At 52.0% G+C, this 13,302-nt stretch overlaps 1 protein-coding gene across 4 annotated transcripts in view; it reads left to right on the top strand.

Moving 5' to 3' along the window:
• The first annotated feature begins 1,481 nt into the window (after positions 1 to 1,481).
• Positions 1,482 to 13,302, top strand: part of MSI1 (musashi RNA binding protein 1) — a 30,137-nt gene continuing 18,316 nt past the window's right edge. For all 4 annotated transcript variants that reach the window (XM_056504520.1, XM_056504519.1, XM_056504517.1 and 1 more), the window contains exons 1-6: positions 1,482 to 1,698; positions 1,956 to 1,996; positions 2,133 to 2,214; positions 2,326 to 2,410; positions 7,185 to 7,226; positions 8,884 to 8,976. In XM_056504520.1, the coding sequence (XP_056360495.1) occupies positions 1,640 to 1,698; positions 1,956 to 1,996; positions 2,133 to 2,214; positions 2,326 to 2,410; positions 7,185 to 7,226; positions 8,884 to 8,976 (402 nt within the window). In that variant the 5' untranslated portion in view covers positions 1,482 to 1,639. The remainder of the gene's footprint in view (positions 1,699 to 1,955; positions 1,997 to 2,132; positions 2,215 to 2,325; positions 2,411 to 7,184; positions 7,227 to 8,883; positions 8,977 to 13,302) is intronic.

The following is a 13,302-nucleotide window of genomic DNA, read 5'->3' as shown; positions in this document are numbered from 1 at the left end:
CTGTGGAATGAAGACTGGGTTATTCTGGAGAAGCAGCTCAGCCTGGACCGGTGGCAGCAGGAACTGGGATGCTGCACAGCTCAGTTCCCAGAGGCAGTTACCAAGTCTCTGGTGTGAGTGTGTTGCCATGCCCAAGCACAGGGCCAGGACGCAGGATAGGATCCTGAACCAGCTCAGGAAATGGAGTGGGTGAATGGTGGATTGGCAGAGCTAGTGGGCAGAGGATGAATTTAACTCAGAGGTGCAGCCCATGTAACAGAAGATAGTATCATAAAATATTGTTAATACAAAGGTGTAGTGGCTCCTCTCCAGGAAGGAGAGGATGTGTGTATTGGGACTTGGAAAAACAGTCATGAGAGAAGGGAAAGAAAGGTCAAATGAGGATGGCACTGTCCTGAGCTGCCAGTAGCAGCTTTAGGCAGTGAGAGGGTACAGGGGGGACCCTTGCTGGAAGGAGCAGAGCCAGGGATGCCTGTGGGGAGTATTTGGCAGCACAGTAGCATATGCCTGGAATCCAGTGATACCCTCTTGCTATGAGAAGGGGTCACAGCATTGTCACCAGAGGTTTTGAACACTGCTCTGTTCTGATGTGCCAGATGCAAACAAATGCCTTCTCCCAGAGAGATGCTTGGTGCAGTCAGGCAAGGTTGTAGCTCTCCTCTTGACTCCAACTTTACAGGTATTTCATTTGTTTCTCGCTGAGCTACTCCAGCCACCTGGGCTAGGTTGCCCAAGAGCAGAGGCAGAGTGCACAGACCTGCTCGAGAAGCAGCATGTGAATGAACTTGTGTGGCAGTGGAACTCGAATGGAGCCCGGCACGAGTCTGTCAGCCTGAACGAGGAAGAAACTGCACGGTGCCTTGGGGATCAGCCTACCCTCTTCCCAGCGAGCCGCGGGGAGGGGAGAGCGGCTGGGCTGTGCATACCTGGTGCTGCGGGGCTCTACGGGGCTCCGCGGTGCACGGCAGCAGCTCTGCCCCGGGTCCTGCAGCCTGGGCACTGCCGTGCGGGGCAGCAAGCGGCGAGGCCGGAAAGCCCCTGACCCCTGCAGGGTCCCCGCGGGCTGGCAGGCGGCACAGAGGTACCAGGGCTCCGGGAAGGCGCCTCGACTCCCCGCTGCCCGGTCGGGGTCTCAGGGTGAGCAGGGCAGTCCTGGTCTCGACCTGGAAGCGCCCTCGGAGGCGGCGAAACACCGGGAGGAACAGGGCCGGGGTCTCCGGGGTCCGCCGCAGCGAGCCCGAGCGCACCGGGCCGGGCCTGGCTCCGCCGCCCTTTGTCCACCGCCCCGGGGCAGGTGCGGGCGGCGCGGCTGGGGACAAAGCGGCTGCCAGCTCCCGGGCTGCTCCCATCGCCAACGCACCCGGGGTCGGGCGCTCTCCCCTAACGCGGTGCGGGCGCAGCTCCCGGCACTCGGCCCCGGTGCCGCCGGCGGGTTTTATGCGCAGGGCGGCCGGCGGGCCGGCGGGGGTGGGAGGAGCCGGGCAGGTTGTGCCCGCCGGGCCCTCCTCCCTCGCTCCCTCCCCGCCCGGCGGAGAGGGGTCGGGGGAGGGGGCAGCATGGCCTGTCCGTCCGGCCCCTTTTCCAGCGCTCATCTGCCCCGGGAGTGCGGCGCCGCTCCTCGCAGGGAGAAGAGGTCCGAATGGAGACAGACGGCAGCCAGCCCGGCCTCGCCTCCCCGGACTCCCCGCACGACCCTTGGTACCTCCGCGGCGGCCGCCGCCGGCCGCCCCCACCGCCCCCCCGGGTCCGGCCGCGGCCGCCCCCTCCCCCGTTCCCGGCCGCCTGGCCCGGGCAGGCGCGGCGGCGGCGGCGGCAGCGGCGGCGGTGCCGCTGCCAACATGGCCGATCCGCGCCCTCCCCTCCCCGCGCGGCCCCGCCGCCGCCGCCGCCACCCCCGCGGGGTGCCGCGGCCCCCCAGCGCGGCCCCGCTCACCGCTCTCCCCTTCCTCCCGCAGCAAAATGTTCATCGGGGGACTGAGCTGGCAGACCACGCAAGGTGAGCACCGCGGGGCCCCGCACCTGCCGCCGGGGCCGGGGGCGGCGGAGCTGGGGCTGAGCCCGGGGGGGGGGGCGATGGAGCCGGGCCGGACCGGGCCGGGACGGGACACCCACGGTGGGTGCTGTGTTTGCAGAGGGCTTGCGGGAGTACTTCAGCCAGTTCGGCGAGGTGAAGGAGTGCCTGGTGATGCGGGACCCGCTGACAAAGAGATCCAGGTGAGAGGCCGGGCCCGCGCCTCCCTTCGCTCCCGCCGCGGCCCGACCGCCACTTTAACCAACTTTCTCTCTTCTCTCTGCATCCCCTCTTCTGCGGGCTGCGGGGCTCAGGGGCTTCGGGTTCGTCACGTTCATGGACCAGGCTGGCGTCGACAAGGTCCTGGCCCAATCCAGACATGAACTGGACTCCAAGACGGTGAGATGACTTCTCTCATCTCAGGGGTGCATTTGCCAGCGGAACGGCTGTGCTCGGAGCAGCCGTCGATTGTAGTGTTTGATTTCCAGTTAGAGGTTGTAAACTATTGATTCCTGATACGGATCGATCGTTCCCTTCTCTGTCCCACTTGCCGGCGGGTAGCCTAGCTGCCGCCAAAGCACCGGGCTTACCGTGTGCCGACTCCTGGTGTGGATCTGTGGATCCTGGTGATGGTTTTCGTCTCGCCCGTTGGTTATAAGGCCCATCCGGGCAGTGACTGTAGCTCTCTCTAAGCTGGGACAGCTGAACACGTTTGGGATGAGGATTTGCCCCCGGGAAATAAGATGTGGCTGTGTTTGGAGAGAGGGAGGCCACCCTTTCATCCTGATCAGTGCTGCCGAGCACTGATCGCTCCTCAGGGGTGCTGTTCCCTAGTGCCCAGGCCCTGCTTCTCTGGCCGTGGTGGCCTGTGCATCCCCCCTTCCTGGCAGAGAGCCTTTGCTCTGTGCACCCCAGAGACTCTCTTGTGGTTTCCCCAGGTGAAGTTTTTGTAACAGACACAGAGGATCAGGACTTTATTGTCTCTGAGTGTGGCCAGTGCCTGCCCATGTGGGCTATCATCGGCCTCATGGAACGGCTGTGGCTCTAGCCCTCACTCAGCAAGTTTGGGTGATGAGGAGCCCCAGCTGGGCCAGCAGAAAGATTTTGTGGCTCACTGGACTAGTGGCATAATGTAGTGGGTCCTGCCTTGTGAATCTGTGGTGCTCAGGAGATGTGCAGACTGTTTAGAGGTGTGGGAGTGAGATGTCTGAGTGGGAGGTCCCTTCTCTTTAGTTTCAGTGACTTGTCTTCCCCTGAATTCCTTTCCCTTATTGCTGCCCTGGGGTGAAGGTGAGGGTAGGGATGGGGGAGTGGCGGGGGCTGCAAGGGGATGGCATGGTGAGGGGGTATGTTCTGGCTCCAGGCAAGGGCTGCTGAGAAGTCCAAATGCAGTTTTATTTCTTGCAGCGCGTGGCCCAGGCATCCTAGTCTTTATCTTGGCAGGAGGAGAGGGCGGGAGAGGGAGACCCTCTTTCTTAGGGTTTACGGCATGAGTTGCAGCAAGATTTATGTCTGTTCCTGTTTAACTGCCTGGATTGCTCCCTTTGATGTGCACAGGTCCTTCCTCCCCACGGGAGCTCCTGGTTAAACCCACCCCAGCCTTCCGTGCTGAGGCTGGGTCCCCAGGACTCCCAACCCTTCTCCTTCCAGGAGTGATGTAAAGTGAATTTTGCTCTGAGGGGGAGTTACAGTAATGACTTTTGAGGAGGGCCCAGGGTTTTCTTTACTCTTTTTTTTTTTTTTTTTTTTTTTTTTTTTTTAACTAGCCTATGTAAACACAGTGTCTGATCAGCTAGTCCTGTCATGAGTCTGTGGGCTGGCATAGACACCTCTTGAAAAGGCAAGTGATGGATGTCTGTTGTAGCACTAATCCTGGAAGTGTTTCAGGGCTAGGAGTGAACTGAAATCCATGTTGTCCATTCTTCTCTGCGAGCTGCCTCTGCTGGCTGTGTGAAGGCACTGTGCAGCCCAGGGTGCAGCCCGTGGTGCAGCCCAGGTTGCAGCCCACACGGGCAGGGAGGGACAGTGGGCGCTGCAGGAGAACAGAGGAGCCTCGTGGCGCACGGCGCATGGGGACCAGCCAGCCGTTCAAATTCCCTGCTGCATCTGCTCCGCTCGCCCCGCCGGCACAGCACGGAGAATGGGGATAGTTGCGCCAGGGCCTTCTTTGTTAGGAGCTTTGATCCTCTTCTCCCCTTCCTTCTTATTTTTTGTTTAATGCAGTTTTCAGCTGAGTTAGATGTTTTTGGGTGTTTTGCCTCATGAGAGATTGGTCTTGTGGGAGCACATGGAACCTCCATATGCCTTTTCCCTGCTGAGGTGAAAGGCTCTGCCGTGAGTCATGGGTTAAATGACACAAACTCACCTAAATCTTAATTTAGAGTTTTATGAAACTTTGCAGGAAAAAGCCTGGTGTCCTGTAAGGATAGCCTTCTCATGGGGCTTGTCTCCTGGCAAACAGCATTTGATAGGCAGTGTCTGTTCAACTTGTTGCTTCATTGTTTTCTGATTCTTCCTACCCTAATGAAGGCAGTTGGCCCGATTCTTCGGGGCAGCCTTGTTCTTTTCAGACTCCTCTTTGTTTGTAAGCTAGATAGCAGCAGACTACAGGGTTATTTTTGAAAATACTTGATATGAGAATTGGCTTTACAGTCTCAAGGTAAAAGATTTGCGTGACTTTGTAAAGCTGCAGCTGGCCGCTGCCTTGAGCTGCTTCTTTACGCACTCTGGGATGAGCACTTGGCAGTGCCGGCTTGTCCCATCGTTTCTTTGTTGCCTTTTTTGAGTTTTTGCTGGGTTTGTCTTTTGTGGTGAGGCAGTGATCCGCAGCTCCCCAGCAGTGCGGACCAGCAGGACAGAGATAGTGATAGAGGTACAATGCAAGAACAAACCCAGACCTGATATCTCACAGCTCCTTCCCAGCCCTCCCTGTGCTTTGGGACACTGATTCCAGCTAGGCTAACACAGGAGTTACATGACCTGAGCTATGAAATGGGGCTGTAGGTGGCCTGAAGAGCATTACTGAGCACCTGGCTGGCCTGTTGGTCCACCTGCAACTTCAGTGGGTTTCCTCATCCCCAAACCTTGTGAGCTGAACTGGAAGCAGTTTGAGCTCAGGTGACTTCCATTCACTGCAGACTGTTCTGAGATTTTGTTTTTTGGATACGATCTGGGCAGTTCTGAATGCTTTTAGCAGATTTTTATCTGGGTTTGTAAAAAGGATCCATTACGTCAGTGGGTGACACTGAAACACAACTCCTCCAGGGCTATTTGTTTTAACACCAGAAATGGGGGAATAAGGTACCGGTGCCTTTGCTTTAATTAGGAAAGACTCCAGCCACCAAGGAGCAGTCCAGTTTGAGTAACTTGAGTCCGGCACCGAACTCGCTCCCCTCTGCATGTTCCCAGGGCTGTGCCTGCAGTCGGTCACCCCAGCCTCCCTCTACCTGCAACAATAGCTGGTTGTGCAGAAGAATTTGTGAAATGACTGCCTGCTCTCTCCAGCCAGGAGGACACGTTATCTCTGCCCAGTTGATCACACTCAGGGTAATGAGAAAATGAGGCTGAGCTTAGCATAGCTGAGTATGAAAGCATCTTATTGGCAGGAGCTGAATGACACTGGCTGAGAAGTAAAAGACAGTAGATTATTGTTTTTGCTTATTATCTGCCATCAACCTCCTGGTCTCCTGCCGTCCCCTGTCCTCAGAATTCGCTGTGGGTGTCTGAACTAGCCAGGAAGCAGTGGAGGGGGGGAGGGTTGTGCCTGGAGAGGGGAGGGCCTGGATGGTTCCGATGCCCCAGGGAGGCACTGGAGGGTATGCTAATCTGCTGGCGCTTGGAGCTTGGGGAGCGAGGTTTATTTTTGAATTTATTTGTGCTCTTCAGTTTTGCCTGTGTTTACCTACGTGCTGAGTTTATTTATGTTGTAAGCTGTGAGTCAGGATGGAGGTGGGGAAGGCAGGGAGAGGAGCTGGTGGAAGGGCACAGGGGGGCCAAGCTCCGGGGCTGTGAGACAAGTAAAAGGATGCAGGACGGGAGGGCAGCCAGGCTGGAAAGCTGAACAAAGCAGTGAGAGGAGCTGGAGAAACACAGCTTCCTTTTGGGCTGTTGGAGCTGCTGGGCTGATGGGACAAGGCTCCAGGCTGCCCTCCCAGCTGCAGCCTGTCCAAGTGCGGGGATGAGCCAAACCTGCCTTTACCACAGGTCTTTGTAAGCTGATTTGTAGGTCTGGATCATCCCCGATGTGATGTAACTTTACAGGAGTTGCTGTAAAAATAGGCTGTAAAGAACGAGGTGGTGGCTGAGGAGGAGAGAAGGCTTTGTGGGTGTTTGGCTTGCAGTGCATTAGTGTTCTCCCAGCTTTTGTGGTGGTGCTGGTGGTGGTGTGAGGCCAATGTAGGAACGCGCTCATCCGTGCTGAGCCCGGCACAACATGCGGCACCTGGATGGCGGCGCGGGGCCGGCTGCTCCGGCCAGCAGCAGGTTTATAGGGAAGCTGAACAGGCACAATGGAGGCTCAGCCCGCAGAGGGAGGGAGGGAGGGAGGGAGGGAGGCATCACGGCTTTGTGTGCAGTGCGGCCTGGGGAGAGGGGCAGCACGATCCCTGTGGCCGCAGCCTCCGCAGCCAGGGGGCCTGGGCTCCTCGGGTTAATTTGTGCCATTCTGTCTGCTCTTTTATTGCTTCTTTTTGTCTGCTCTTCAGTCTGTGTTTGAAGGGATGAAATGTTTGGGGGTTTGTGTGCTGCTTCTTTTCTCTCTTGTTACTACCCAGATGAACTCTGTACTTGCAGGCAGAGTGAAGGGTGAGAGCAAAAAAGGCAAAAGAAACCACTTTTAATATGAGGCTGGTGATGCAAGGCACCCAGGGGCCGGCCAAGCGGGCGGGTGCAGCCCAGCCTGTTAATCCCAGCAAGTGATGGGCTCTCAGTGCATTTGCCCAGTGCTCAGCTGGAGAGGGACCATTGCATGCTGGGACTTGTAGTCTCACTGGGTTACACCTTACCAAGAGGGAAAGATGTCCGCAGCCAGCTTCATTTTATCTACCTCAGGTAGATTCTTTTGGTTTTTAGCAAGGGCACATGGGCAGAGACAGCCGCACACATGGAGGAAACTGTGTGTCTGTAAACAGGTAGGAAAAGTGTGTTCACCTGTTCTTCCCCACGTCTCTTTCAGATTGACCCGAAGGTAGCATTCCCTCGCCGAGCACAGCCCAAGGTAAGCACTGTGGGCAGCCCTTGTGCCACAAAGGGCAAAATCTGTGGTGGTGAACCGTGTCCTTCTGTGCAAGGTGGCCAGTGCATGCAACAGAGTTGCTCGCTGGGGTTTGCTCAGGACTCACCTGGAGCGCAGTGCTGGGAGTTTGCATGGCATTGAAGGAATCAGGAAGCCCGTTGGTTGTACTTCAGGATGCACTGAAGAGCTGGTGAATTAAATGCTGCTCAGGGTGAACTTAGTCCTTCTGAGGTTGCAGACAATGGGTGGAAGTTCCAAGCCTTAGGAGATATGGAACAGCTCCATGCTCATATGTGACACAGGTGGACGAGTGTTGTGTGTGTGCACCTGTGTGTGATGAATGGGTGTATGGCAGGGAAAGGGAGGGGGATTTCATTTTTTGAAATGTCCTTGTGTGCTTTGGCACTGGAAAAGGCAAAAGGAGTTTGGTGTTGGATCTCTTATCTACAAGAGGCTCTAACCCTAAAATGCACAGTGGCAGGAACTTTTTCCAGGTTTGCAGAAACTTTTAGCTGAGGAGCCAGCAGCACGCTGGAGACTGCCTTTAGACTTTGGGTCTTCCTTTAACTTGGCTCTGGGATGTGAGTTTTAAAGTTTAGAGTCTGTATTCCAAGTGCTGTTAGGGGTGTAAGAGCTGGAGAGAAGCTGTGTTGAGAAGCGGAGAGGAAAGAGGAGACTGGTGCTGGGAGGGAAGTAAGGGGTTCAGGCACTGAGAACAATTGGTGAGCAGGTATCCCAAGTAACTGGAGCCAGGAAGCACATGGTAGGAATTGGGTTAATTCCATTAAGCAGTTTGGTGACAGAAGGTGCTTTAGTGTTAGAACGGGCTGCTCTCCAAGCCAGGGAATTGCTGCGGATTAGCCCTATGCTCCTTGGGGTAATTAGGACCATGTGTTCCTCTGAGAGCAGGGGTGTAGCCAAGCAGCTAAGGGGAGGATGCAGCTGGAGAGCTGGTTCAAAGGATGTCGGTGTGCCTCAGCCTGGCAGCCCTGGCCCCTCTCAGGGTAGTTAGTTTTCTTCCTTGTCCTAGCTGTATCAGTGACAAGTGGCAGTGGGATCTTGTCCTTACCTTCTTGCAGAGGGAAAATCGATTTAACTGGGTGTTGACTAGGCTCCATTTAAGTGACTGGCCAATGGTAGTGAAATGAGGCTTATTCCATTTCAGACTGGAATGCTGTGCAGTTTGTGGGGTGGGAGGGCAAAGTTCAGGGAACCTGCCTGTGCTGGCAGGCCTTCTGCCACCCTGGAAGCAGAGCAGGTACCTCTGGGGTTGCCTGGAGGAGGCTGGCTGTGCAAAATGGCAGGGCTGGGGAAGGGACAGCTGTGTCCCACACATTTGGGGTGGAGTCACAGTGCCAAGGGTCGGGTGGCAGGTTGGTGAGGGCTGGTAAGTGTCTGATGAGGAGGTGGTGGCTGGGTGCTGGCACATGTGATGGGGTCTGTGAAGGCAAGAGCATGAATCTGGTGTGGGACGGATCTGCCAGCTGTATTTGGCCAGAGGGCTTCAAGAAGTTGGAAGCTCAGCTGCAGCAAAGGGAAAAGCACTTCCCAGCAGCAGAGGGGAGTTAGTGGTCTTTTGAGTCTCGTTCTCTGCTCACTCTGGGTTTATTTGGTGAATTCCTGTCCTTCCCTTTTCCAGATGGTGACCCGAACGAAGAAGATATTTGTGGGTGGTCTGTCTGTGAACACTACTGTGGAGGATGTGAAACAATATTTCGAGCAGTTCGGGAAGGTAAGTCTCTTGAGTGATGTTGGATCAAAGCTGTGGTTTCTGGGGCAAAAGGAGTTTTCTGAACTTTTGTGGGGGCGGGATTAGAAGCTTGAGTCTTTTGCAAGGGTTAAGTAGATTAAAGGTCAGTTACAGATGCTGGCTGGCTGTAATGTCCTTGTAGGGGCTACAGCCAGTGACTCCTGCCCTGTGGTGATTTGAAACAGAGTTTATCCTTGTTCCCAGAGTTGCTAGGGCTTCAGCTATGGGAAATGGTTTTCCAGTTTTTCCCTATCCAGAAGCCTCTTGTGGCTCACAGGTTTACAGTTCATTCAAATGCTGGAGGAAGGTTTGTAGACAGAGTGGGTGCTTTATCAAACCTCTGATTTTGGCCTGTTTCTAACTCAAAATCTTGTGTTTTATTTTTCAATAATCGTTTATTAAAAATAAGGCTTTTAGTCTTGAAACCTCTCCTGCTGAGTCTTGGGCAAGTGGTGGTGTAAGTTTTGTCTAGTTGAAGAAAGTTTGGCACCAAGGCTGTCCCTTGTGTTGGTCTGGCTCTTCTGTGGCTGGTGGTGGCTCAGAGAAGGGTGGGCTACTACAGCTGGAAGTCACTTGTGCCATGGTCCATGACAGCCAAGTGTGTGAATTGTGAGACTGGACTGAATCTGAGGATTGAAAGGAGCTTGGTTGTGACCTTTCAGCTGAGGAGGTTGTCAGCATCCTCAGGAGCGATATCAGCAGGATTAGATTGAAGGATCCCAAGATTTTTAATGGGATTAGGAACTGAAGGGGATCATCGTACCCAAGTACTGAGTGTGGTCACCTCTGTGGCAGGACATTGTGACTGTTTCTCTGTTGTTCAGTGGTGTTGTGCATAGGTTTGCTTTTTGGGGCAGAAAGTTTTGGATTCTGCAGCTTTTGGAACCTTCCTGCCCAGTTAGGAGGGAAGGTGGGTGATTACCCAGCTGATAGAATCATGGTCATGGAGGGAAGTACCATGGGAACTGCAGTGTGGGGATGAAGGCTAGGTATTTTCTTTTGAAATTTGCTGCAAAATGGTGATGTTACGTTAAGGCACACTAATTAGTGAAAGGAAAGGGAGTTTTATAACCAGATTTGCCATATTGCTGAAACTTTTGGGCAGAAAGTTTGGCACAAATATCTGCTCAGAACTTTTGTTCCGCTTCTGAAGCCAGACTTGTACGTCCTGGTGTGCAAAGTGGGACTCTGTTCACTCCTAAGAAAAAGTGGTCAAATTTCCTTGTGCTTGCCAGTTGGTAGCTCTGTGTGGTTTCATTTTCTATAAGAAATAGGAAAACTCTGTTGTGTCCCCAAGAGCTTTAACGTGGTATCCTCAAGGATGCCGCCACTAAAGGTGGTGGTGTCCACGTGTCTGTGCAGTCTGAAGGCTGTTTGACTTTCAAGTTCTGTGCTGCTGATGGATGTGTTTGATAGGAAAACAAATTGTCTTTGGCATAATCCCCTTTTAACCTTGACTGTATCCCTGCTAATTCAAAGAAGCATGTCACAGAGCACTCAGTTTATAGGCACTTACAGTTGCTCTAGTCTGAGCAGTTCTTTTGGGGTGCTGTTGTGTTTCTCTTGTTTAGTGGTTGTGTGCTGAGAGGTGTTGTAATGTCAGGCAAGGACTGGTTGTGTGTGGCTGTTTTCTGGAGTGGGCAGGAGGAAGAGTTCTGCATAGGTCAGTGCAATTCATTTCTGGAGAGCCAGTGTCCCAGACAACCTCCAGTGCTCTAAATCTGGATGAGGCTGGATCAGCTGTCCCCTTGGCTCTGGGGAGTTTCCATGGGGAGATGTTAGGGCTGCTTAGATTGACTTGATGTTTTCAAGGCAGTTTTCTGACTCATCTGTTTTCTTCAGATGAGAGACTCCTCAGAGCTCTTGTGTAAAGCATTGTTCCTGGCCTGTAACCATCTTTCAGACTAAGCCTCAAATAATTCACCCATGGCTAGGAGAACTGTACAGAGATTCTCTACAGTAGATAGCTTGGTGTGGCTGATGGGCAAGATCATGGGAAAGTGCATTTCAGAGGAAAGCCTTGTGGCCTTCATCTCTGGAGTTCCGAGTTCTGAACGTGCTGATGTATGGTTTGTAGGACTCAGAAAAAATCTTTAGCTGTGACTCATGGAAAGCATGATTTTGATACACAGTCTCTTTTGGTGGCTCTTTATGATGTGCTGGGGCCTCCCAGGTTTCAGAGGTCTCCTAGAATCCTGTCTTTATGGGTGTCCCAGGCACCATGAGTGGTCTTCATCTCTGATTTATGGCATCTTTAAGTGGGAGGTGCTGAAGCTCCAGTCAGGGTATCCTCATCTCAGAAAATGTTTTTTTTATTCAGATTTTCCAAGTCATTTGAGTCCAGTATTGTTTCTGGAATTGTATCAGGACTGTGTGAAAAGGAACTGTTAGGGATGTTCTTTGAAAGCATTTCTTTAGAGGACTTATCCTCTTAGGAAAGAGTTTTGTAACTATTCCCTTTTCTTTGAAGTGGCCCTACAATTACCTAGGACATGGTAGGAGAAAAATTGTTCCTCTTTCCTCCTGCCTGTCCAGGGAAGGGATGGGACCACTTGGGACCTAGAGAGGAGAGAGCCAAGAGCACCAAGTTATCCTGTATTGATTCTTCAGGCTCAAGGTGCCAGGTTCCCAGCAGTGATTTTTAGTCAGTTGTTGAAAATCCAGTGGGAAGCTCATTTTGGATCTTGGCTTCAGGGGGAGGTCATGCTCTGCTTCTGAGGACAGGGGAGTCCATAAAGCTGGATGGCTTTTGTATGAAGGTTTGTATGTCACCCTCAGGCCACAAGCCTGATTGTGTCTTAGATTTGCCACCACTTAAGGTCTTTAAATTAGGATAGATGCTTTTGAAAAATACATTTTAGCCCAGACAGAAAGCATGTACATGCTGAAGGAATTACAAGAGGAAGTGCTATGGCCTGCAGAACAGATGAGGTCAAATTAGATTATCATAATGTTCTCTCCAGTTCAAATCCATGAACTGCAGCTCACAAGTCTACCAAGGTGGTTTGTGTTGGTGCATCTCAGGTCAGAGGCAGCACACCTCCTACGTCCATTAGCAGGAAAAAATAGAAGTTTAGTTGGGCTGCAAAGGAAATTATTAGACAAATTAGAAATTCATTAGACAAAATTCCCAAATGTGATTTTTCCATTTTGGCGTTTCTGCTTATTTTTGTTTTGTTTTGTTTTCTTTCCTCACTGTGTCCAAAACCTTCTCGCACCTTTGTAAATGGAAGTGTCAAAAGAAAGGTGAAAATGTGTGAAAAGGAAATCCATGAGTATTACTTAGTGATAAAGCAAGAGAGGGAGAGGCTGGCACCCCAGTTCTTCATATCAAAATACTTGGTTTTAGCAGGCACAAAAGGTGAAGCTTCAAAGAGGTTCCCAAATACAGTGTGTCTCTGCTTCAGAGAGGAATCACTTTGGGTTTTTTTTCCCTTCCAAAACTGACTAAAATATATGGGCTGCTGTTTTCCTGAGAAAGAAAATATGAAGAGTTTTTTTAGTACAGAGAGAGAGACTGAGAAGTGATCTCAAGCTGGCTGTGGTTTGTCAGGTGCAGCTGTGAGGGCTTTGAGCATAACAAGATCTCTAGGAAACACTTGTCTTGTTCCAAAACTTGAATCTCTCTGAGATCCAAGCTCAGGCCGTGCACATGCTTTCTAAAGGAGATTATTTTTTCAACTATAGGACAGAAGTCCTGGAAAGACTTTCATTCACAGAATGTGTAGCCAAGTAGTTTGGCTTAAGTTGGATGGTGTTGAAGATCTTTAGACAGCAGAAGGAATTATTTCAACAGCTTCTCTAGATTCAGGCTACCACCCTCACTGAAACCTGCAACAGAAAGAGAGGAGGAAGGTGTCTTGCACCTACTACCTCAGGCACAGCTAGTCCTCTGTCTAATTCAACACATGAGAATGCCAGAGGAGCTCAAGTTGCAGCTTCTTCCTTTTCCACTTCGACCTGTGGGAACATATTGTTTTGTATTATTTTTGGGGAGAAAGAGGGGTTGTCCATCAGAGTAATTTCTTTGGACTGTTGGGTCTCTGATCTTGTAAGCAAGGTTATTTGTGTCAAATCAAAACTGAAAAAACTCAGATAATCTTTCTAATGAAGAGTTGATCTGATGAAGTTTTGTGGTAGAGAAAGTCATATAAGTTGCAAGATAGGAGGAAGCTTAGAACAAATAAAGTCATCTCATCATGGAGCATACCTAAACCTGTGAAATCTTTGCTTCGGGATGTTGTTGTAAAATTTACATAGGCTCCAAAATGATTGGGCAAATTCATGGAAGGTCTTTTAACATAGACA

The sequence above is a fragment of the Oenanthe melanoleuca genome, chromosome 15 (assembly GCF_029582105.1).
Source record: "Oenanthe melanoleuca isolate GR-GAL-2019-014 chromosome 15, OMel1.0, whole genome shotgun sequence".
Lineage (NCBI taxonomy): Eukaryota > Metazoa > Chordata > Aves > Passeriformes > Muscicapidae > Oenanthe > Oenanthe melanoleuca.
Note: the sequence above shows the minus strand (reverse complement) of the source record. Positions and strands in the feature narration are given on the sequence as shown.